General features: G+C 38.4%; 4 protein-coding genes across 5 annotated transcripts; 2 read left to right on the forward strand and 2 right to left on the reverse strand.

The window, feature by feature from the left end:
- Nucleotides 1–20: 20 nt before the first annotated feature.
- Nucleotides 21–3,184, reverse strand: six9 (SIX homeobox 9). Its single transcript, XM_079874834.1, has 4 exons — nt 3,107–3,184; nt 2,566–3,012; nt 1,536–1,699; nt 21–518 (listed from the first exon to the last, which is right to left on the reverse strand). Exons 2-4 carry the CDS (start codon nt 2,959–2,961, stop codon nt 383–385), a joined length of 696 nt encoding a protein of 231 aa, XP_079730960.1. The 5' UTR covers nt 2,962–3,012; nt 3,107–3,184; the 3' UTR covers nt 21–382.
- A 532-nt stretch (nt 3,185–3,716) lies between these two features.
- On the reverse strand, nt 3,717–11,596 carry six5 (SIX homeobox 5). Its single transcript, XM_079874963.1, has 3 exons — nt 10,810–11,596; nt 6,783–8,260; nt 3,717–6,683 (listed from the first exon to the last, which is right to left on the reverse strand). Exons 1-3 carry the CDS (start codon nt 11,511–11,513, stop codon nt 5,974–5,976), a joined length of 2,892 nt encoding a protein of 963 aa, XP_079731089.1. The 5' UTR covers nt 11,514–11,596; the 3' UTR covers nt 3,717–5,973.
- Nucleotides 11,597–13,069: 1,473 nt separating this feature from the next.
- On the forward strand, nt 13,070–19,930 carry tbcb (tubulin folding cofactor B). 2 transcript variants are annotated; one of them, XM_079874551.1, is made up of 7 exons: nt 13,070–14,585; nt 14,700–14,865; nt 15,416–15,559; nt 15,736–15,832; nt 17,695–17,886; nt 18,852–18,924; nt 19,041–19,930. In XM_079874551.1, exons 2-7 carry the CDS (start codon nt 14,746–14,748, stop codon nt 19,153–19,155), a joined length of 741 nt encoding a protein of 246 aa, XP_079730677.1. In that variant the 5' UTR covers nt 13,070–14,585; nt 14,700–14,745; the 3' UTR covers nt 19,156–19,930. The 2 variants fall into 2 exon arrangements, with proteins under 2 accessions (XP_079730677.1, XP_079730676.1); XM_079874550.1 differs by having other exon boundaries at nt 13,070–14,581.
- An 850-nt stretch (nt 19,931–20,780) lies between these two features.
- Nucleotides 20,781–24,395, forward strand: tmem123 (transmembrane protein 123). The gene is made up of 4 exons (XM_079874554.1): nt 20,781–21,145; nt 22,428–22,595; nt 22,698–22,845; nt 23,922–24,395. The coding sequence occupies exons 1-4, from the start codon at nt 21,091–21,093 to the stop codon at nt 23,944–23,946; spliced, it is 396 nt and encodes a 131-aa protein (XP_079730680.1). The 5' UTR covers nt 20,781–21,090; the 3' UTR covers nt 23,947–24,395.
- The last annotated feature ends 26 nt before the right edge of the window (nt 24,396–24,421 follow it).

The following is a 24,421-nucleotide window of genomic DNA, read 5'->3' on the forward strand; positions in this document are numbered from 1 at the left end:
GGGTTTGGTTTAGGGTTAGTTGCATGTAATTATGCATCATTTATAGTTCTTACTACAGTAAATACATGTAATGTGTGACAAGGACACTGTAAAATAAAGTGTTACCAAGTTTTCAAAAGTTACAAAAATAGTCAAATAAAAAAATGGCATATGCTGACAGTCGATGCTCTGTTTTGTTAAAGGTGCTGTAAGTGATTTCTGCCAGACTGTCATCCAAACTCACTTCAGAAACTCAACCGCACATTCCCCTGACTGCAGTTTACAGAGTCTCAGGCTAACAGAGACGGCTCTGGTTTATAAAGACACCTATTTCAGACAATTTGTGTATGTGCAAACACACTTACAGCACCTTTAAATGACAGAACTTTGCCACTGCACTGGTTCAGTAGTGTGCTGGTCCCAGGTGTCTGAGAGGAGGCGGGGGGGCAGAGAGCTGCTGGGAGCAGGAGAAGATGGAGCTGGGGCTTCCTGGAGGAGAGAGATCCTCATCAGAGCTCAGGAACACACCTGAGGATCTTCTGCGGGAGCACAGGATATACAATCGGAAATATGTCAAACTGAGACCAAATATTATGTAAATGCAATATTGGAGTTAAGAGATCTGTGCTGAATTTTTCTGTTTGTGACCCTTCCAGCAGAGGGCAGCATAGAGCCGATGATGGAGAACAAACAATAGAACAATAGAATAGAACTGCTTTTCTTTCTAAGCTCTTTAATTATTTAAAGCAGAGGTTCTCAAACATTTGAACTCAAAGGAAACATGAATTAGCCTAATTTTAAAAGTATGATTTCTAGGTCTGGAAAAGGATCCAATCTTATAACTCTAGTGGCATTTCTATACTTTTTATAGATTTTTCTTTTTAAAAGTCAATTTCCAGTTTTCGAGAGAGGTTTTTAAAAAGAAAAATATATAAAAAAAAGTATAGAAATGCCACTAGAGTTATAAGATTGGATCCTTTTCCAGACCTAGAAATCATACTTTTAAAATTAGGCTAATTCATATACAGTGGAAACCCTGAAATTGTTGTCGAAGGGTTTAATTAAAATAAGAAATACATTGGTTTTCAGTTGTTTTAGCTCAATGTAATGCTTGTTTTGTCTTATTTAAGTTCACCCAAAAATAAAAATTCTGTCGCCATTTACTCACTCTCAAGTTGTTCCAAACCTGTATGAATTTTTCTTCTGCTGAGCACAAAAGATATTTTGAAATATGTCGGTAACTAAACAAATGACGGGACCCAATTGACTTTCATAGTATTTATTTTTCCATCTAGTTACTCATATTCTTCAAAATATCTTCATTTGTGTTCAGCAGAAGAAAGAAATTCATGCAGGTTTGGAACAACTTGAAGTTGAGTAAATGATGACAGAATTAAAATTTTTGGGTGAACTATCCCTTTAAGTCCATCTTGAGGTCCCCTAGTTGAGAACCACTGGTCTAAAGCCAAACTTTTCGTAGTGCTCATTGGAAAGTAAGAGTATGTCACTATGTTGTCCGGCTCCTCGTGTGTTTAAAGTGAGGGAGCTTCTCTTACTCTTGTCGGCTGGTCGCAGCTCTGTCCCGCTGTCGCCGGTTCTTGAACCAGTTGCTGACTTGTGTAGCGGTGAGTCCAGTGACTGCCGCCAGATCTCGCTTCTCTCTCGGCGAGGGGTAAGGCTTTCTGCAGTACCACTCTCTCAACACACTACGAGACTTCTCCTGCGAGCAGAGGGCGTAATAAAACCTCTTCAAATCTCTCCCAAACAGAAGCAAGATTATTTTGAGACTAAAGCAAAAAACGTGCACCTGTTGTGTTTAACCTTCTGATGCTGTTCGCGTGTCGGTCAAAAATTAGCCTTTTCTTCAATGAAATGATTGTGCTATATTCCAATTTGATAACGTTTTTCATTCAATATTTTGTATTTTTTAAGGGATTCTGTGGTACTAAATTATTATAATCCATTTATTAACTTTTTAAGCATGTCCTGAAAATGAAATGTCCAACTTAAACTGGCATAAATCTTGAATGCTTTGGCGACTTAAGGTTGGTCTCCGTACTTTTCACTTGGCAGATTATCGCTGAAGTGAAAAATAAAAAATGTAAGCTTGAACAAAGTTATAAAATGTTACATTTATTGTTATAAAAAATGCTCAAAAATACCATTTTCAATTAAATATTTTGTATGAAATGTATATTTTCCAAAACACGCTTTATTCTAAAACTGAAAAAAATCAAAGCCATAAATCTAAACAAGCCTTGTTCCAAATTTTAGGTTGATATCTCAAAAAATTAGCTTTCAGAAAGATTTTGTTTGGGCCGCAGTACCAAACGCTTCCACTAGATGAATTTAATTCCCAATCATGTCCAATGCTGTCCGCGAATAATACAAGTGTGAGTTTTTTTCAGGACCATTTAACCTTTTCGAATCATGTCAGTGCCAAAACCTTTCCCAAGTTTCGTAGCATTCCGATAAAGTAAAAAATTCTGCAAAAAAAACCCGAAACGTAACATTTTTTGGTCAAAAAAGACCCAATAGCACCAGAGGGTTAAAACAATGTGCTACTACACCAACAGACTTGAAAACCTTGAAGCAGTAGCTGGTCTCCTCTCCATCCCAGATGGTACGTGGAAGAGGAAACTTGCGACGAATGCGGTACTTCCCCACGGCTCCCAGAGGCCGTCCCCGCTGAAGTTCAGCCTCCATGTAGTGGGCGCGGAGCCAGAGCTGTTGGAGGAGAGGGTGACTGCGCGGCGAGAACACGTTCCCCTCTAACAGGGCGTACAGCTCAGAGAAACGGCAGTGGTGGAAGGCCACCGCAGCCCTCGCCTTCAGCACGCTCTCCTGACTCACACACGCGTGGGACGAAGTGGAAACAGAAGGTAAAGAGCATAAGAACGAGGACAAGCGATCCATGCTTCCACTCTGGAGAAGAACCTCACAAACACATGCCACCTGCTCCGGGGAGAAGCCCATCGCCATGATCCAACCAAGGATGGTGGAAGACCTCTCAAGGGACACTGAGGAATTGTTCTGCAAAACAAGTTGTAAAATGTCCCACTATTTTACATCTACATGACAGCAAGAATACAGAAACGTGCAGAAGAAGTGTGCAAAACCAAAGTACCTTCTGATGTGAAGGCAGAGTAGAAACTCTCAGGTGAAGTTCTCCTCACAATAGCTCTTTTTGTAGTCCGGAGTGAACAAAACTACACAAAAAAACACTTATCGTTTGCCAATAAGTGCAGCTGATGAGTGTGTCGGATTTTTTGTTTTAGCAGGTTTTACCTTCAGCCACAAAGACCCGCCCAGACAAATTGGTACATGCAGGTAACCGGAGAGCATAGGGGTTAAAAAAACAGACGGGCACCAACACACACACACACACACACACACAGATCTCTCAGACTGTGTTGTTTGTATTTGTATCAATTACCTGGGGAAAATGTCAGGTGCACAATGGAGCTTATTTAAATGTGAAGGCAATCTTATTTTCTAATCAAATCATAGTGGCAGCAATTTGTTAGACAATTTGGTTAGACATTGAATTGTAAAAATAAGTGTTTGTCTATCTATCTAATACATATACATGCGAGTAATGATATGAAGGAAGTGTGTGTTGGTTACCTTCTAGAGGGAAAACAATATATTTTTATGTCGCTGTACTAAGACGAAGGCGTTTCAGTAAAAGTGCCTCTAAAAACATGTAACTTTCTATTAATTTTAAACAAAGAGCATTCAGGTAGCATTATATATGTTTATTACATATCACAATAAAATGGAATATAAAAAATAAAATAACTATTCAATACAAAACACACCTCTGTAAAAAGAGATGTTGTTTACAATAAGGACAAAACTCCCTTTGAAATGATCAAAAAAAAAAGTCTTTGGTTTGATCAGCTGCATATTTTTCTGTTTGTACATGAATGTGAACCGAAAGTATTGAAAAGTGAACAGAACAAACAAATATAACTACTGACTAAAATACATGTGCATTACCATAATAATCATTACATTCTGGAAGAGTAATAGCAATACTCAGGGACAAACACATACACAAACACACACATTCCCTTACTTTCCAAAAAAGTTGAAACATTGTCCAGGTGCTTGGGGGAACTTTGGTAAGTCAATATAACATCATTCTATGTAACATAAATGTGAAATAGATGCTACACAAAGCAAAAACTCACACAAAATGGAGTGTAGACCTAAGCTATAATGAGCTTTAAGGTTATCATAAAATGACCCAAAAATGATTGGTAAATGCATTAAATATTGTTAGAAATAAAAACAGACATACAAATACAGGTATACTTTGGGCTAGAGTTAACACAGGTTGACTACTGTGCACCAAAGGAAAACATCAAAATCTCACAGGCCTAATATTCCACAAAAACCTTAAATGTACAGTTGAATGGTTTAAAGATAGCACCAAATCTTGTAGGGCCAGAAATAAAAATGTAAATGCTTCACAAATAAACTTTAAAATGTGCAAAACATACAGAGCTGCTCTGCATTAAGCAAATCAGTTGTTAAAAAAAAAAAAAAGTCATACTTGTAGATTTGAACCACCTAGACTAAACTGCATTTGATTAAAATTATGTGAATAAAAAAAAAGACGGAGATTTCCTGTAGCTATGTGGAAATCCTAGAATTAAAATATTTGATTTCAAAATATAAAGAGGAAAAACAGGAGAAATGTAAAACATGGAGAAAAAAAAAAAAAAGACATTTCACTGTACATGTACATGGTGGATCTGTAGTGTAAGAAGTGGCTGTTTTTAACAGTAAACAAATCTTAGGGTTCAGTTATCATGCAGAACAGTTGCATAGACTAATATTCAGTACTTCAATTCCCTTCAAACACTAGAGCCTACATACGTTTATACACAGTTTCATGGTAATGAGCTGGAATGCTTGAGTAAGCTCAATGGTTTATCTACGGAAACCAACGACAATTATCTGTCATATCAAAACGTACAGGATTTCCATGGTCAGCTTAGAGCATGAACTTATCGTATACAAAGAATATAAAACAACAAAAATGGTAGGAGTGCTTCAACTGTGTGTTCAAAGTATGTCCAAGCATCTTGCCATCCACAAATCTGATACATGCACCATCCACTCACCAAGGTAAAGAAAAGGAATTGAAACAGCACTTGAACCAAGCTGTTGCATGTAGTTTATCCAATGCAGTTGTGACAGGCACATTTAAAGGTTAGTGTGTTCCACCCAGTGCTGTGCGTTCATTGAACCGTTCTATCGGATTTCCTTCCCCCAGTGCAAGGTGCTGCCGGTGCATCTATGGATCTTTATGAGCCACCTGTACAGGGGCTTTGTAGTAAAAGCTCCCAATGCCTAGCTCATGTTCAGACCCATTTCACTCCAGGATAGCCATAAACATGTATTTACCTCTATTACATTGTCTCTAGGAGGGAAACCTAATATGACTTGTATACTTAAATGATAAAAGTTCTGTTCAGAGTCATTTTATGTATAAAAAATGAGAAGTAACAAAAACGTAAGGCACAATCGAAGGCATTCCTGCATGCTCTTCACTCCCAGATAAAACAATCTTGATTGCCTTGTACACATTAGTGCCTTTTTACCAGCCTTGTAACAAGCCACAAGCTCTGTTTCTCATCAAAATCAGAGCTAACATGTTACTCAAACTTAAATTTCTAGAGGTGAATATTGGTTATACAAATGTCATCTGACAAAACGGCAGTGCCTTTACCTCTACTGAAATTAAAATCTCTAGTCATGCCCTTGCTTAATACATTGTTTTCACAAATGAATTCAAGATATATGAGAGAGGTTCTTTTCAACAACTTAGTTATTAGATTGAATACTTCCACTATTTAAGCCTTAACCTACACAAGGAAAAGTGAGGAAAGAATCATAGTTCCTCTCGCTTCAGGGACATGGTCTAGCGAGGCTGAGATTTAACACGAACTGCATCTAGCAGGCTGTCAGCAGAACTGGTCATTACAAGCCCAGGTCATCATCCACAGGGACAGACTGCAGTTGTGTAAGAATTTTCGAGTCCCCGTCCATGTCCTCCACTTCATCCAGCTGAGAATCTCTCTCTACGTCCTCACCCGGAGGAGGAGTGCCCAACAGGAGGGACTCTCCTCCTGGCAGGCCCAACAAAGCGGGGTCCTCTGGAAGATCCCCTTTCCCACGTATGTCAAATAATGTCAGACCAGCAGAGGAAGACAGTGGGACAGGGCTCCAGACTGGCTGGGAAAGGTGGGGCCCAGATGCCACACCGCTACAGATTGGACTGAGTGGCAGCATGCTATCAGGGCTAAGGGTCTGCTGGGATTGTAGGATGCTTGTAGGAGTGGGAGTGCTGGATGAGTCTGGGGTGTTCGGAGAGGCTCCTGGGGTTGGGTTGGCAATTGTCCCTGGCTCAGGGCTGCAGTAAAGCGTAGAGGACCCAACAAATCCCAAAGGAGATGGTTGTAGTGAATTAAAGGTTTGAGCAGTGAGTAAAGGTGCTTGTTGATTCTCGAGTGGATGTACAGCTGAGGTTTGAGGATCAAAGGTGCTGTTGCTTGAAACCAAATTGTCTGGGACAGACTTGACAGGCATGCTGGCAAACTGGATGCCAGCTGGGATAGTAAGGATGAGTTTGCCGTTTTGAACACTTAAGATGGGACTGCCCCCGATGCCACCTGCTAAGAGGAAGTTGCCTGGACACAAAAGCAGAGTAAAGACATCTCATTACAGAAAGACAAAAAAAAACCCACATCTATTCTCCACTGCTGGTGAAATTAACATATGTGACATACCTGGAGAGGCAGACGGAAGCTGAATCACCCCAGAGTTGAGAAGCTGAACACCCGGGATGGTTCCAGTAGGGACACTCTGAGGAGGCCCTATTGGGCTAAGGCGTATCGGTCCCTGGGCAACACTCAGTCCTGTTCCAGCTCCAGATGTCAAAATCTGGAAAGCACCTCCTGGGGACGGGATGGAAAGAGATGGTGTTGCTGGGACCACCTGAGGGAAGGAAAGGGTTCCAGTTGGAGTTCCCGCAATAGATGTCACAGGCATAAGTTGAGGCAGTGACAGGGGGACCAGTTGAGGTTGGCCTAAGTCTTTGGGTTGGGATATGGGAACAACTTGAGTCGGGGAGGAGATGGGAATGACTTGCGTCCCCATAGAGGTCTGTATCTGTTGAAGGGTGGTTGAAGTAGATTCATCTCCTAGCTGAGGTGTAAGCACTTGTGTAACATGTCCATCAGCCATCTGGGGGAGTGATAAAGCACTGCTGGTGATTAGTGTGGTGGAGCCATTTTGATGCTGAGCTTGAGCAAATCTTGGACCAATGTGCAAGGTCTGTGTCTGAAACTGAGAAATGGGGACTTGGGGTAACTGTGGATTGACCGGGGAGACTGGAACAAGCTGGGGGCAAGATGACACTGTGGCTCCGGATGTAGGCGGCATCAGTTGAGAAACTGGAACGCCCTGTATCGATGGTACCACTTGGGGTAAAGACAGCACCTGAGGGCTGGAGACAGAGCTGCAAGGTGGTGAGTGAGGGTCAGCCTTTCCTAATACAACAATTTCCGGTGGATGTGTTGGCTGTAATGGCACCATGGGACTGGAGATGACTGAACTCACACAGCCAGTTGTTGACGCAGAAATACGATTTGGGGCCAGTATCACCGAAGGAAGAGACGTGGCAGAGATGACAGAAGTAGAGATGGTGGACGAGGTCATAGAGTTTGTAGGCACTGACTGATTATTATCTGGATTCTTCAAGGCTTCTGGAAAACTGATGAAATCCAGCGGAGAAACATTGCTGCTGGCCGTTTTGGCGTCTTCGCTAAGAGAGAGAGGTATTGTGCTGGTTAGATTGGCTTGTGGATTCAGAACCACAGTGGGCAGGCTGCCTTGGGCCTCCATATCAGTGATGCCTCGTTCATCTTTGGAGATTACTTGAGCCCCATTAAGTAGCAATGGTGCATTAGCTGTAACAGGACTGAGAGTGACTGTGTGGCCATCGCTCAGTGTCAACCCATTAATGATGACCCCGGTTCCTGCCCCTGAGAGTATAGGGCTCCCATTGAGCAGCAGTGGATGAGAGCTTGTGAGGAATCCCCCGGTGCTGTTGAGAATAAGCTGACCAGTACTGCAAGGAGCACCAGTGAGGGATATAAGAGAAGCATTGGAGCTGCCTGTCTCTAGAGCAGCAGGTTTGTCAGTAATATCCTCCAGATCTCCTTTGCTGGCTTCATCTTCTGTGCTGTGGTTCCCATCAGATTCACTAAAGAAGAGACAGAAATATTACATTTGGTTACATTTGGCTTAATGTAGTTTCGATCAATGTCTACCATCAATGTCCAATCCTCAAAAACTTTTTGACATCTGTATCAATGGAGGAGAAACCTTAATTAATTAAAAACCAGACCCAGTAAAGCTTGTGGTCTGACAAGACCCCCTAGATTACTCTCTACCGCTTTTAATTTATTCCAGACATCACCTGTTAATTTAGGGCCCTTTTACACCTACCTTGTTTGGTCCGGATTTTCGGACTTTTCAGTTTGATCCGAATCAAAGTTACAGGTGTGAAAAATGTTAGCAACGATAAAATGTTCGCACAACGAGGACGTTCATTTGGCGAATTTGAACTAGCCTCGGGTATAGTTGGTGCTGCAGGTAGTAATGCCGTAATAATAACAGTATAGTGGCAACGATATGTGTCTGTTCATTCATTCTTGTCAAAGTTACCCGCCGAATTGACAACACGCTGACGTCAGATGCGCGTCCGTTTACAAACCAATCAGTGTCAAGATGCAGCCCACATAGATGATGATGACAGGACGCAAGTATGTCATGTAAAGTTCTTTAGTGTGCTCGCATAATTGCAATGTGAAACCAAACCAAAACTTACCGAATGCATAAAATGTATCAAAACATCTACTTTGGTTCGGACCTTGATGCGGACTTTCAGGTGTGAAAACGCCCTTAAAATCACACCAAACACACACACACACACACACAAAAAAAAAAAAATATATATATATATATATATATATATATATATATATATATATAAAATATAATATTATATATATATATATATATATATATATATATATATATGATTTTTCAGATAATCACCAGTGGTCAACTGATATATCGCCAAGGTTGATATATTGGCATCGGCCAATTCGCTTTTCTTAGTTTTTTGGCAGATGTGTCGGAAGCGGGACTTTTATACGGCATAAAACGTGTACTCTGTGCGTAACGGTCTGTCCGTGTGAACTGAATGCGGACAGGAGGGTTCAGCTGTCACTGGACAATGGCCAAACTTTAAACCCTTGATTTCAAAACTATGCTGTGCTATATCCAGTTGCCCACTGGCATATTCATGTCATTTGCACTGTGTGCTGTATGTAAAATTAGTTACCTTTTCTTTATTTGAAAAAATATAAGTTGGTTAGTGTTTACTTCCTTTTTATTCATATATTTTTAACAATTTCTTTATTTGTGCAAATACTGTAAAAGCATTTCAGAATCAAAAAGTTCTAATTTATTAAGTCAAATAAATTATACATATAACCACCTTGTATGTACCAAGGTTAGGTTTTTATTTTCATTAAAAAAAGTTTTTTTTTTTTTTTTTTTTTTTTGTGCTAGAAATAGATTAGTCCAGAGTACCTTGTTGTCAGTATTGGACTATAGTGATGTAATTTATTATGAATTGCATGCACCTTTGTTTTACTGCATGTAATCTATCATGGTGTTTTACAAATTGTAACTGGTGCAAGTGTCTGTACACATCTTTGTAATTTATATGAAATGACACAGTGGTTACATTTTATTTTAAAAGCTTTACTGGGCAAGTTACCGTAGTACATATATCTATTTTGCTTACTATTGCTAGCATATATAAAACCAGATCAACAGAAAACTTTTACTAAAGACCATTTTCCTGCACAGAGCTTGGTAGATCTGTCTTTTCATACTATGTAAGCGTGGAATGAGCTTCAAGGTTTACTACTACACATGGAATCTGTACCATCTCTTGATCTGTTAAAAAAAAATACTTGCAATGCATTTAATATTAGTATTATGATTTCCATAGTTTTTTTTAGTTCTTGATCTCGGTATGTTTTGTGTTTGTTTAGAGTGTGGTTTTCATTTACTACTCTTGTATTTTTATGTGAATTTTCATTATTTTGAATATTTATTGTATGTTTTGCATTATGTTAACTTGAAAATATAGGCATTTGCACAACATACATGTGATTTTTGGGAACAAAACAGCAGTTTATTAAAAGAGATCGAAAATAGTTTCTCTAGCCCTAGTTGATAAAACGAATATAATAATAAACACTAAAACATTAGTGTGCCTTCTGCAATACTTCAGTCCCCTCGATGTCCTCTCCATCCTGAGATTGAACAGTCTATGGACAGAAAGTCATTGTGGTGCAGAGTTTCAGGAAACTCGAGCCACTCCTGGCGCCCCTATCTCACATTTCACAACAAAGCAACATGCTTTCAGCCGTGTTTTCTAAGATCTCCATGTCATTTTCACTTGTCAGACATTTCAGTTAACAATGATAGTGCAAGAAATATATGTATCTTTTCACAGCTATGCATCACCCAAACAATAAAATAGGCCTGCATGAAGAGTATACAGTAAAGTAAGAAAGTAACAAGACTGGGCACTCAATATGTGTAACTCACACCTTCGTCCTAGTGTAAACCTCGCACACAATAGAGATTTGTTTACAGCTTTTACAGCTCAAGAACGACTCTTTTGGGCCTGAAAGAAAGCCCTGTTTAAGCGAAATGCAATGCACTCACCTTTTGCTGTTGGTGCCGGACGGGGTCCGGTCCCTCTGTCGGCGATTCTTGAACCAGTTGCTCACTTGAGTCAAAGAAAGTCCGGTAACTTTGGCTAAATTCTTCTTCTCGACCGGAGTGGGATACCTGTTGATCTTGTAACATTCCTTCAGAGCGTTGCGCGACTTCTCCTTGAAGCAGTACACCGTCTCCTCTCCGTCCCAAATGGTTTTGGGCAAAGGAAACTTTTTGCGCAGTCGATATTTGTCCACGGCGCCCAGACTGCGACCCCGGGACCTCTCAGCCTCCTTGTAGCGCGCCTTCAAGTAGAGGTCTTGAAGGAACCCATGGTTACTCGGGTGGAAGTCGTGACTGTCTAGGATGGCGTACAATTCTTTGAATTCCTCCCGGTGAAAAGCGACCAGAGCTTGGGCCTTCAGCAGGGTCTCGTTGCCACGTAGCAGATCTGCCGAAGGAGGGATGGTGGAGAGGAATCTCCACAGGCGATCCACATTGCCCGCTTGCAGGAGCGCTTCGCACAGACACGCGACTTGATCGGTGGAAAAACTGAGCGCCGAGTTCTGGAAGCTTTGGAGCAGTTGTTCCGAAACTTCGTCCGGGTCCGGATCTGGATCCGTCTCCTCTTTCACTTTAGCTTCGTCTTGCGTGGACTCCTTTGGGCCGTTTTCAGTTTGTTCTGAGGACTCCAAAGACAAGGAAGCCATTTTTATTTTAACTTTTTTCCTTCAAGTTCCTCCTCCCTCCCCTTCTGTGTGTCTCTCTCTCCCCTTCTGTGTGTCTCTCTCCCATTCTCCCGTAGGCGAGCGAGCGAGCGCCGCTTCAGAGCGAGGCGTGCGTGCGTGCGTCACGCCCCTGCGTTTCGTCAACCTCCCCCATCCAGACATCATCATCATCATCATCATCCTCCGCAGGCCTGCTGCTGCTTTACCATTGTGCAATCCTCACTCTTAGTGTGTGTGTTTGTTTACAACTCCTTTCAGACTCACACGTGGAAATCTATCTATCTATCTATCTATCTATCTATCTATCTATCTATCTATCTATCTATCTATCTATCTATCTATCTATCTATCTATCTATCTATCTATCTACATACATACTGTAGATTGTCTGTTCTCATACAGGAATTGGCTTTAATGAACCCATTGATCTTTAGAAGTTTGATCAGGCCTTTTTATTAGCCTAACCTAAACTTGTATATATTAAGTAAAACAGGGTGTAGGCCTACTTTGCTTTAGTGTGTCACTAGGAAAATTCACAGAGACAACAGATGTTGTGAGATGTCCAGCAACAACCAACGTGTGTGTGTGTGTGTGTGTGTGTGTGTGTGTGTGTGAGTGTGTTCCTGGTAAACCTCACAAAATGTCCACGCACAAAGACGGTAATATCCGAAATCCTTGTCCTTGTGTGGACATTTTTTGGCCCCAATGAGGAAAACAGCTTATAAATCAAACTAAGTGATGTTTTTTTGAAAATGTAAAAATGCAGATAGTTTTCTGTGATGGGTGGGTTTAAGGGTAGGGTTAGTGTAAGGGGAGAGAATATACAGTGTATACAGTATAAAAATCATTATATGGAAAGTCCTATAGAACATGAAAATAACGTGTGTGTGTAATATTATGAAATATTATGACAACCGACTAGAGAGGACATTTTACTGGTCCTTTATACTTAAAAATACTTAGAAATCAGCCAAAACATGTTTTTATTTAAATCTAGTGTTTTGCACATGTTTCTGTGATGGTTAGATTTTACGGTTTGGGTTAGGCCATAAAATATAAAATCGATGCAAGTCTATGCAATGTCCTCATTAGTGAAACTAATGTGTGTGTGTGTGTCTGTGAGAGAGAGAGAGAGAGAGAGAGAGAGAGAGAGAGAGAGAGAGAGAGAGAGAGAGAGAGCGCGTGCGCGAGTGTGTGTGTGTGTGTGTGTGTGTTTGTGCGTTTTTTAGAACTTTGCATGCTGGATGGACAGGGAGAGTAAGGGTTTAAATGTGAAAGAGGACACGCACACCTGGAAGCAGAAGGACAGAATGAGATGAAGCAGAGCTCTGTACCTCCATATCATCCTGTTGCAAGAATGTAAACTTTGTTTTTCGGGAAGGCGGGGAGATCAGGCTGTAGTCTGTCACCCCCATCCTACAACTGTCTATCCTCTCAGCCCAAAACCCCTCAACCCTTTGATCTTCTGCCTGTGCACACTTGCCTTTCAACGTAACCAGTCATGTTTCGCAGTGAAGAACTCTGCAAATAAGTAGCAGTTTTCCAAATCTCTTTATTTGCCACTGTGGAGTCAAGATTACATTTGCCTTGGTTTTCAGGCTATCATGTCTTATATTCTTGTATAAACACAACTGTATACAACTTTTGTATACCAGCTCTGGAAGTATTTCAACAAAATGGAAAGTTTGGTTATTTAGAATAAAATAAAGTCCAACTAACATTAGTAATGGATTAACTAACAATGAGAAATATATTTGTTACAGTATTTATAAATCTCTGTTAAAGTTAGTTAATAAAAATACAACTGTTCATTGTTAGTTCATGTTAGCTCAGGTCACTTAAATAATATTTACTAAGATCACATACCAAAGTAATAAATATCTATACATTTTCACTGTACATGTTAAGTAATGTTGTTATCAAATGGTACAATTTTAAAGAAAGTTTAACATTGGCAGTACTAGTCACAATTCCAGTAGTGAAAAGTAACTCTTTTTGTTAAATTATTGTAACTTGCATAAAATGGTAAACCTGATTTCACCAAGTACAACATGTTCCTGGATAAACATCTTTGTTGATTCTAGAACAACATTCCAATCAACCAATCAGATCTGAGGGACAAGTTTACAGTTTATGTCAAGTTTATTCTTACAAACCAGGGTTAGGTGCTTCTACATCATTATTATTAGCTTATTTCCCTCTGATTTTAGGGATAACTTATGGTAACTTAGGACTAAATTTTTGGACAGGAATGTTGTTCCAGGATCAACTAAATAGTTGATCCAGGAACAAGTCTGACTTGGCCAAATCACGTGACCTGTGGTGCACATGAACTGTTGTATTCCTAGCACGTATTTTACTTTTACTATTAGCTTTTAATTTGGTACCAGTCCTCATTTCTTCGTTATTACAATAGTTAGCCAACTACTATCTATCTAGTACCTATTAATATTCCAAACAGCCTAACATTTATTTTACCAGTTACATTAGCTTTTTAGTTGTCGTATGTTATAACTAGTCGGAATGGCTAGTAAAACTTACTAGTAAGATTAAAAATCTGTAAAATGGCTGGAGAATTGATTTACTGACGGATGGCGTCCTTTCCAGGAGTTTCTGAAACTCTAGCAGCATCGTGTGGAACACATTGGCACTGCAGACATTTGTGTTTTCTGGCAGATTTGGGAGCGGTCTGCTTCAACAAAACAAACAGTGATTGGATAATAAAAGGTTTCACTGAGCAGCCCCATTCGACAGAGTACGTATTCCCCGCCCACTGAAAGACTCATAACGGATTACTATTGGTTGAATTCAAACGCCCGCCCAATTACCGTTTTTTAATTGGCTCAAAGGTAAATATGGGTGGGCAGAATCTTCCAGAATCTAGCGGTGTGGTCTGTGACGGAAGATCTTTTCCTAACAGCTAAAACAAAGAAGTAGATAATAGTTTTTGGGGTTTAAGTTCTGAATACAGGCTTTAAAATATAGGATCGCGTGTAACTGAAGATATCTGAAGCTGAGTGAAGCAGTGAATAAAGCGAATATCTTGTCACGTGAGTGAGCGCATGTAAATATTGGCTAGCCGTAGCAATCAAGCTTGCAGTGGATGACATGACAACGGTTCTGCCCAGACACTGCTGTATGAATACTAAACACACATTTGATTTTCAGCTCGACCACACACACACCAGCACCAGACTTTGCTGAGTAACTGAAGATGGACGGGAGTGTGACAGTCATCAGCAACCCCACGGTGTCCGTGCGGGTGACCAGCACCGTGAGCTCCTTCGAGATCAACCGGAGATTCAACCGAGGCTTAACGATCGCAGACTTTAAGGTGCGGCAGTGCAGATATGCGTCATGTCCTGGCCTTATTATGACCTAGTAGAAATATGTCAGACGTCACACTAAGTTACATGTGAAATGGCCTATTGCAGGAGGCAGTATGTTGTGCTGTGAAGCTTTGCTTTCTTAAAAATGCCTATATTTGAGTTAAAAATGTCTAAACAGATTTGCTACGCATTTTCTAAAGCTATGGATGTAATGTGACAACTTTGTCAAATCACAGGCAAGAACATCACTCTTGCTTGATTGCTAATATTCAGCATAACAGCGATTGTGATATTTTATCCAAATTTATTTTATATTTTTGTAGGGTGGAGTGGCTCTGCAACAATTGTGTAAAACATGCAGACTGTCCATGATTTAATAAACAAAAATGGCACTCAGTCAGATCAAATGTGAAAACGTTGTCCCATTAGGGGTAGATTTTGTAGCCCAAAAAAGTTCGTCCATCCATCATAAAAGTATTAAAGGTCTCTATTCTATAAGGTTTTGGAATCATATTGCTGTTTTAGTTTAGGTCTAACTGAACATTTGTTTTACAGAGTAAACTTGAGCTGATTGTGGGAACCCCGGCTGCCTGTATGGACCTCGATCTGTTCAGCGCTTCAGACAAGTTCTTACAGAAGCTAGACGACAACGAAGCCCTGCTCGGCTCCTATCATGTGGATGATGACTGCAGAATACATGTGGGTATCAACTCCTTTCTGACACACACACACACACACCATCTACACAGAAAACGAGTGACATTACACAATTGAAATGTGTAGATATGATTAAAGCTTCAGAACTGTGCTGTTCTGGACATTTTGAAACTGTTTTGCTGGCATTAATAAAGATGTAATTCTTCTGCTGTGTGCAGGTGACAGACTGCAGTGGTGCGCAGAGCGGAGAGTTCACTGATTTGTCGAAGGTGGAGAAATTCGAGATCTCTGATGATGCCTATGAAAAAAGGGCAGGTAATCGAAACATGGCATCAAATTTCTGCCTGCGACACATTTGATGAGTGATTTAAATGTACAGTACCAGTCAAAAGTTTGGAAACATTACTATTTTTAATGTTTTTGAAAGAAGTCTCTTATGCTCATCAAGCCTGCAGTTAAAAAAAAAAAAAAACAGTAATATTATGAAATATTATTACAATTTAAAATAATGGTTCTCTTTTTTAGTATATTTTAAAATGTAATTTATTTTTGTGATGCAAAGCTGAATTTTCATCAGCAAGTACTCCAGTCTTTGGTGTCTTATGATCCTTCAGAAATCATTCTAATATGATGAGTTATGATCAATGATGGAAACAGTTGTGCTGTTTAATATATTTTTTTGGAATACTTTTTTCAGGATTCATTGATGAGTAAAACGTTAACAGCATTTATTCATAAAAACAGCATTTATTCAAAATAAAAACATTTCTAACAATATAAATCGTTACCATCACCTTTTATCAATTTAACGCATCCTTGTTGAATTAAAGTACTAATTTCTTAAAAAAAAAATAGTTATTGTTCCCAAACTTTTGAACGGTAGTGTATATTGTTACAAAATATTTCTATTCTAAATAAATACAGTTCTTTTTAACTTTTTATTCATCAAATAATCCTGAAAAAAGTATCTCAGGTTATAAAAAAAATATTAAGCAGCACAACTGTTTCCAACATTGATCATAAATCAGCATATTAGAATGATTTCTGAAGGATCATAAGATACCAAAGACTGGAGTACTTGCTGATGAAAATTCAGCTTTGCATCACAAAAATAAATTACATTTTAAAGTATTAAAAAAGAGAACCATTATTTTATTTTTTGTTTTTTATTTTTTTAACTGCAGGCTTGATGAGCATAAGAGACTTCTTTCAAAAACATTAAAAATAGTAATGTTTCCAAACTTTTGACTGGTACTGTATAGCTACTTACAGTGACTGCTCAAATAGTCAGTCAGTCATGAAGTTGTGACATACATCTCAGTGAAACAAACATGTAGACCAGTGCCTTGCTTCTATCAGTCGTTTGCTGATCAGACTGAAGGCAGCAGATCGACTAAATGTGAGATTGCAGTCGACTGTAAGAAACGGGCAGGTTTAAGCAGACTAAATGATTGGAGAAGTTCTGTATGTGTCAGCAGAGAATCTGTCATTTCACCGGAAGACCAAGTTGACATTTTGATTGAAAATAATGAGGGAAAATAAGTAAATAAATATACATTTAGGATGAATCATTCACAATTATTTAGAAAAAAGATAGGGTGAATTCTTCATCTCATGCTGCCTTTAAAAATTTCTGTTACACTTTATTTTAAGGTGTCATTGTTACAGTGTAATTATATATTTAAGTACTGAGTAATATTAAGCAACTACATGTACTTACTATAGGGTTAGGGTAGGATTAGGATTTGGTTGAGGGTTAGTTGCATGTAATTACACATAATTTACTTAAAGGGATAGTTCACCCAAAAATGAAAATTCTGTCATCATTTACTCATCCTCAAGTTGTTTCAAACCTGTAAGAATTTCTTTTTTCTGCTGAACACAAAATATATTTTGAAAAATGTCTGTAACCAAACAGTTCATGGACCCCATTGACTTCCATAGTAGGAAAAAAAAATACTATGGAAGTCAATGGGGTCAGTAGCATTTTTTTAATCAAGTGTTTCACTGCTTTAACCCATGAAATACAAAGTTCCAATAAAATTAAGTATCCCAAAACCACTAAGAAATTTGGATCACACTTATTTAAAGTGCCTTTAGCATTAATGTAATGTCTGTTCTCTCTAAAATATGTTCGAAATGCAAATATCTAACTTCTCAGTTTTCATACGTGTCAGATTCGATACGGAGCTTCAAGAAGAATATGAAGCTGGGTCGTTTTAATGAGGAAAACCGGCTCAAGCAAGAAGAGGCTCTTGCTAAGAAAGAAGAGGAAGAGAAGGCAGCGGCTGAAGCCATCGCTGCTGGAAACCGCTGTAAAGTTGAAGTTCCTGGGCAACCCACCAAGATTGGCACCGTCATGTTTGTGGGTAAGCTCTCACCATCATTTTCATATCACAGCTCTCAGATCAGGGCTCAACACTAAGGATTTTTCCTACTAGCCCGGTCGGTTATTAAATCATAACCTGATTTAATCCCACCTACTGCTCTGATTTACCACGTAATTGTTACATGTAATAGAGCCCAGTGATGGGGTAAATATCTATTAATAAATGTGAATTATATAGTCTATAAGCTGTGCGTTTGAGTCGTGAACCTGTGTTTTCAGTGTCTTAAAATAAATTGATAAATAGACACTTTTAAAGTCGGCATAATACAGAAGTGTTGTGACTTAGATGTGACTTGATTTTGTCCATCAGAATCTGATTGGATGGTTGTGGTTTGCTATTGGTTGATCGCATTTGAGTGACAGGTTGTCCCGCCCTCACGCCAGTTAACGCATCATCGGATATCAGCATGTTGCTGCAAGAGGCAGAGGAAGATATGTTTAAAGATTATGAAGGCACATGAATTTAAAAAAAATAAATGATTAAGTGTACTGACAAATAATTTATAATAAATACTGTAAAATTCCATTAAAAAAACAATCAAGAATTGTCCGTTTTGATTTCATGGTGACTCCCAGAGATTTCCGCCAAAATAAAAGCGCTATGGTTTAATGTTTGAAAGCAAAGAAATTAAGGCAGACATATATATTTGTAATTTTACTATTGTTCTGTAAATAAATTTGTATTATTATTATTATTATTATTATTAAATAATATTTAACATCAAAATAGCTTATTTTACATTACAATAGTGGTATGGCAATAGTTTTGCATTTCTTAGTTTGATTAATTTTGATCATTTAAATAATAAAAGATAATATTTTGAATAATAAAAGTATTAATAGTAATTATTGTTGTTGCGTAGTCCTATTGAATGGGAATAAAAGCAGGTTTTCCTTCTATTGTGTCCTCAGCTGATCACATGCCTGTTTATTGCTTGTTTTCAGGTACGGTAGATTTCAAGCCAGGCCACTGGGTTGGTGTGAAATACGATGAGCCGCTTGGGAAGCATGACGGCAGGTTGGTGCTCGCTCAAGTTATTTATGTTTATGAAGAAGACCAGCATGTCTCAGAAAAGTTCTAATGTGACCCTTATGAGAAAGTCTAACTGATTCTTCCTGTTTGTGTTGATTTAGTGTGAGTGGGAAACGTTACTTTGAATGTGAGCATAAATACGGCGCCTTCGTGAAGCCCCTCTCAGTAACGGTGGGAGACTTCCCCGAAGAGGACTATGGTTTAGATGAGATGTAAGACTCACTTGATGAGCAGTCAAGAAGCATCTGAAGGAAGATCCTCTTTCTTCAAGTCGTTTGACACCATGCAGTGAGACATTGCTGTGGTAGAAGGTTTTCTGTCGTCAATGCAGATCATTTTGTTTTAGGCTGGTCTGGAAGAGATCAGCGCAAATTCTACTTTAATTTCCTGCAGGCAAACACAAGAAATGATCTTAAATGCATCTGTGCCCTGGCGACTGGAAGTAGTAGGGCAAAAGTGAGAACATCAGTCGAGGTCAGAGCAAAAAAAAAATCTAGTTGAGCTCTTAAAGCATTCACTTGCATGTGGATTATTCATTATTGAATTCCAAAGTTCTGCAGCTAATTTGAGCCCAGGCTGAATCATTTTACTTCAAACGAAACCAACTAACCACAACAGAAAATGTTCTTCACGTTTTTGCCAATTCTGTACAGTCATTCCTCCTTTTTCTGCAGCCTACTACATTCTTATACGTCAACATGACTGTGTTTAGGGTCTTAGTCCCTCATTCTCTTAGGCACTTTAGCGATTAGCTCACAGATGAATTGTAGAATATAGAATCCTGTGGCCTCGGTTTTCCATGGTTCTGTATTTTCAGTGTAAATGACTGAAATGTGATGAATTCTTGCCTTTTTTTGTGAAAATTGGCATGTAAGCTTTTTGATGCATGTCAAATTCACGTTTAACAGAAAAGCCTTGTTTTTATGGAATTCTGTGTTTAGCAAAATCTCTGTGTTTCAAATAAATCAAAACCAATTTTGGACAACCTGCAGACATATGCTCAAATTGTCTTTCTTCTGAAACTGCCTGAATATGCAGGGTCTGAAAAACACTGGTGAAGTACAGCCCTAAAATCTTGATAGCTTGTAGGTGATAATTAACATTTTTTTGGTTTTGGTCCACATTCAGTGATTGGTTTTCACATCTTTAACAAATCAATGTAGAGTTAAAAGTAGAAAAGCTGGACATTAGACTAGGCACAAACATTGATTGTTGGAGATTGACATGCTTGAAAAGTGCTGGTATCTCTTCCTCCATTCACTCCATATTTTTGTCTTGATTTCCAAATATCCACACGGTCTTAAATCAAGATACATTTACTTGAGAAGCAAAATGATTTAAGATATTAAGTCTTTGTTTTGTTTTTGTTAAAAAATATTAAGTGGCTAAGAAAAATAGAGATGAATTCATAATTCATGGAATTTCTGGTTCATTTAAACATGTCTGAGTGCACTTATTTTTAGTATAGTCCTCCCTGATAGCACACGTACATCACGGAGACGTCTATTTGACGTCTGGAAGATGTATGTTTTGGAGTGTTTGCTCGTCTGCAATATGTGTCTCTAAGACGTTTCCTGTCAGATGTTAATAGACGTTTAGAAAATGTCTTTTAAGATGTTTATGATTTAGAATGTATGTAAAGATGTTTTACACAGCAGATGTTTCCCAGATCAAGCGCTCTTTAGCAGACATCTTAGAGACGTACTTCTGCTCTCTGACTTTATTTCCCCCCAGATTGTGATGGTTTGCAAAAATAAAAGTTTTAAATCACTGTCATTTTTCCTTGCATATTACTTTAAAAACAAAAAAACAAAAACAGATATCTACCAGTAGGCTCTTTTAGAGCACACACACACACACACACACACACACAAACCTCGCCTGATAAGACTACCTACCTAGTTGACAGTTTCAGTCGCTGTTGCTGTCAGCATCAAGCTGTGCCGGTGTCTATTAAAACTGGATATTAAAGTCTAAATTAAGTTAAGATTTATATATAACGCGTTTCTCTGAATGACACCAGAAGCAGTCTGATAATTCGTCGTCGAGAAGCCAGACTAGGAGAACTAAGCTTTTTTTTCTTTATTTTTTTTTTTCGGTCGTCATGACTGTCGTTTGGTGTGAGACTGCAGGACTTTATTGGCAAAGAAAATGAACCGCTGTTTGTGTTTAATCCTCATTAAATCCTGTCTGGTTTTGTCGTCGGGTAAGTTTCTCAATTGTTTATTTTGTTTATAAGAACTTGCATAATAACTCTGTGGAAACAGCGCTGTATAACGGAAATTGCGAGAACCTCCATTGTGTACACGTGTACATAAACAATTTTGGTTCTGTCTCAAAACTGAGTGAGCTGCCTACCTAGACCACAGGCTCCGAAGCAGTGTTTAAAGTGAATGTCAGTATAACGACTACTGCATACTTACTTTTGTTATCTAACCTGAAGTCACAAGGAAATCAGAATTGACAATATTGCAGTAGGCTGTTTATTATAAATGATTCACCCGTGCACATTTAAAAATAAATAAATAATAATGTTCCTTTTAACCAAAATGTACGGAGCCCCGAAGGGGACATCGTGGTGGAAATCAATGCTTTTGCTTTTTCTCGATTTTTTTGCGTGGGATCTAAGCTTTCTTTAAGGATATTTTTTTTTTTTTATAATTTTTGTTTTACACAATTTCTACCCGATAAAATATTTTAGAGCTCGGCATAATTAGAAAAAATGTATATTCATTCTATAAATGCTCATGGTCTTATAAGATCTTATTTAAAATGTTAAAAAATCAGGTGTAGAAATGAATTAGGCTGCCTTATTTATCTAGGTTTTTCAAGACAGTGTGTACTGAAAAAAACGTCAAAAAAATAAAATAACAGTTGTTGAGGAGGTAAATGAAAAAATAAGTATCTGCATTTTATTTATTTTTTTAGTTTGGCCCTATTTTAATGCTTGTTTTGTCTTATTTTAATTAATTTCCCCCTAGTTTCACGGGCGAGGCTTAGTCCCAGACTAAAATGCATGTTTGAGTTGTTTTAATTAAAAGCAACTTGCACTGAGATATCTTAAAAATATGTGTTGTTGTTTTGTCTCAAGATGCACACCAGTAATGTATTTTTTTCCAAGGCATGTTTATGAAAGCAACTTAAATATCCTAATTAAACTAAGGCCTAATCCTGTCTTAATATAATCCCTGTTTGTGAAAGCAAGCCTTTAAATCATCTAGAGGCCCCCTGGTCTAAGTAGACGGCTCACTATGGGAAGTCAACAACTGACTATTATATATTCTCAATAAAGTACACCAAATGAATCTCTTAAATCACAAGTTTTCTATGAAAACAAAGATTGCAACATTCCCAAAGTTGTGGACCAGATGTGTGCTATTGCAGCAACATCTTACACAACACTATGAAAGTAAACTACTAGTGGCTTTTGTTGTAATGAGAACCAATAAAATGCTTTTCTGCTGATCTGTATGTTGATCGCCATTCAGCCCTGAGAGCTGTCCAGACTCATCCGGCTGAAGGAGAGACAGTGACTGGATCAAACATGTCCAAAACAACATTAGCCCCTAAAGCTGAACTCATCGCCTCAACTAAACCGTCTCTGAACACTGAGCTCAGCACAACAAAGAGCAAACACCTGATGTCTGCATCTACTGGTACAGTCTGATTTCATACATTGATTTGTTGCACTACTGTTTCATCACATGTGGTTTCCTTCATTATAGTCAAGTTTACATTTAATAAATTATATTTAACAGGCGTTCCTCCTAGTGTCCCAACTGCAGGTTTTCGGTTCCACGCGGGTAGTTTTGTTGGCGGGATGGCGCTGGCCATTATCATCACACTGGCTGTGACTCTGGGCTACAGGTTGGCCTGCTCTCGACGGGAGGTGCGCTACAGAGCCATGTGAGTATCATCAGAGCTCTCTCTTTAGGTGTGTTCGACTTTAAGCAGTGCGTGTCGTATGGCATCAGTAAAGCGAGAGTGATTCAAGAGCATTCATTCTGTGCAATATCTCCACAAGCTCTGATGACAACATTGTTGACAACTTTCATGTGTGTTTCGTGTTTATTCTGACACCATAAGTTCCACGCTCACAAATCAGTGTTTTTATAACAGCCCTTGTAATGTAATCGTATAATATTATACACTGCCTGGTCAAATAACATGCACCTCTTGATGCAACATTTATTTCCATCAAAAGGTGCATCAATTTTACTCAAGATGTTGTATTGACAATGCAAGAGTCCAGCACTCTGTAAAGTCTCCTCCAGCACATCCCAAATACTTTCAATGAATTTAAGCTCTGGATTCATGTGTGAAAATGATTCTTCATGCTCCTCACAACCATTCTTTCACAGTTTGAGTCTGATGAATCTTGACATTGTCATCCTGGAATATGGCCATGATGTGTCTTCATACATGGTTATTTAAGAAATGAAAAGCTACACACTCCATCAGTTAGGGCTTAGAAGAACTGCTGCCAAACATATAACATGCTAGAAACATAAAAATCACTGCAATAATGATCCAATCATAGACTCTTAAGCATTTGCCTATTTAAATCCAAACAGCGACATTTTTGGCCGGGCAGTTTTTATCAAAATAAAACTGATAAAAATGATTTTTATTGGTATTTGAATAGTATGTTGAACTTTATTCTTGTACAAACAAGTGTTTCTGTTGCCACATGAAAATGCCTGAAACTTTGTGAAATATTGGCATTTGACAAATGATTTATTCCGTGTCATCTCTGAAACACAAACAGCGCGAGCCCAAGTCGAACACACCTATTGTTTTATTCAATGTTTTTACATTTACATAATTGCTCGCTTAAAAAAAACATGAGGATATCCAGATATATGATGTGATGTGTTTGTGAACCATGTACCTATTACTTCTCAATTATGTATTACAAATGCCATGTTACATGCTCATATGTAATAATACAACCTTGCTAATATATATTTCATGTCATTCAGTGAGGAACATGATGCCATCATTTAAAATGGAGCCACTGAGGAAATACAGGCTAGTATTGCTACATGCTAGTCATGATCTGAAGAGAAAGTTTTCACTTTACCATGGTTAATATGCATATGAAGCGGTGGATGATGTGTTTGATATACTATAATCTGAATTAGGTTGCCCTCTTTTAGCAGTTTTCACATTTTAGTAGTGAATACTCAAATGTGTTTTCAGTGATTTTTCTGTGTAGTCTAATCTAGTATTTGTACTTAATCTAGACTATCTTTGCTAGTTTGTACAATTTAAACCTGTAAAAGTCTTTTTAAAGAGATATCAGAGACATTATTTTGATAATTTTGGTTAATGTTCAGGGACATTTTATAAGTTTATGGTATTTTTGTATAAAAGATGTTTTTTATTTTTTAGATGTGTTGAAATTAGTTTCATGTATGGTAGTGAAAATGATCTAATAAAGTAGTTTAATGCCTTGGGCTGCATGTTGTACATTTTCCTC

Source organism: Squalius cephalus (assembly GCF_949319135.1).
Source record: "Squalius cephalus genome assembly, chromosome: 6".
Lineage (NCBI taxonomy): Eukaryota > Metazoa > Chordata > Actinopteri > Cypriniformes > Leuciscidae > Squalius > Squalius cephalus.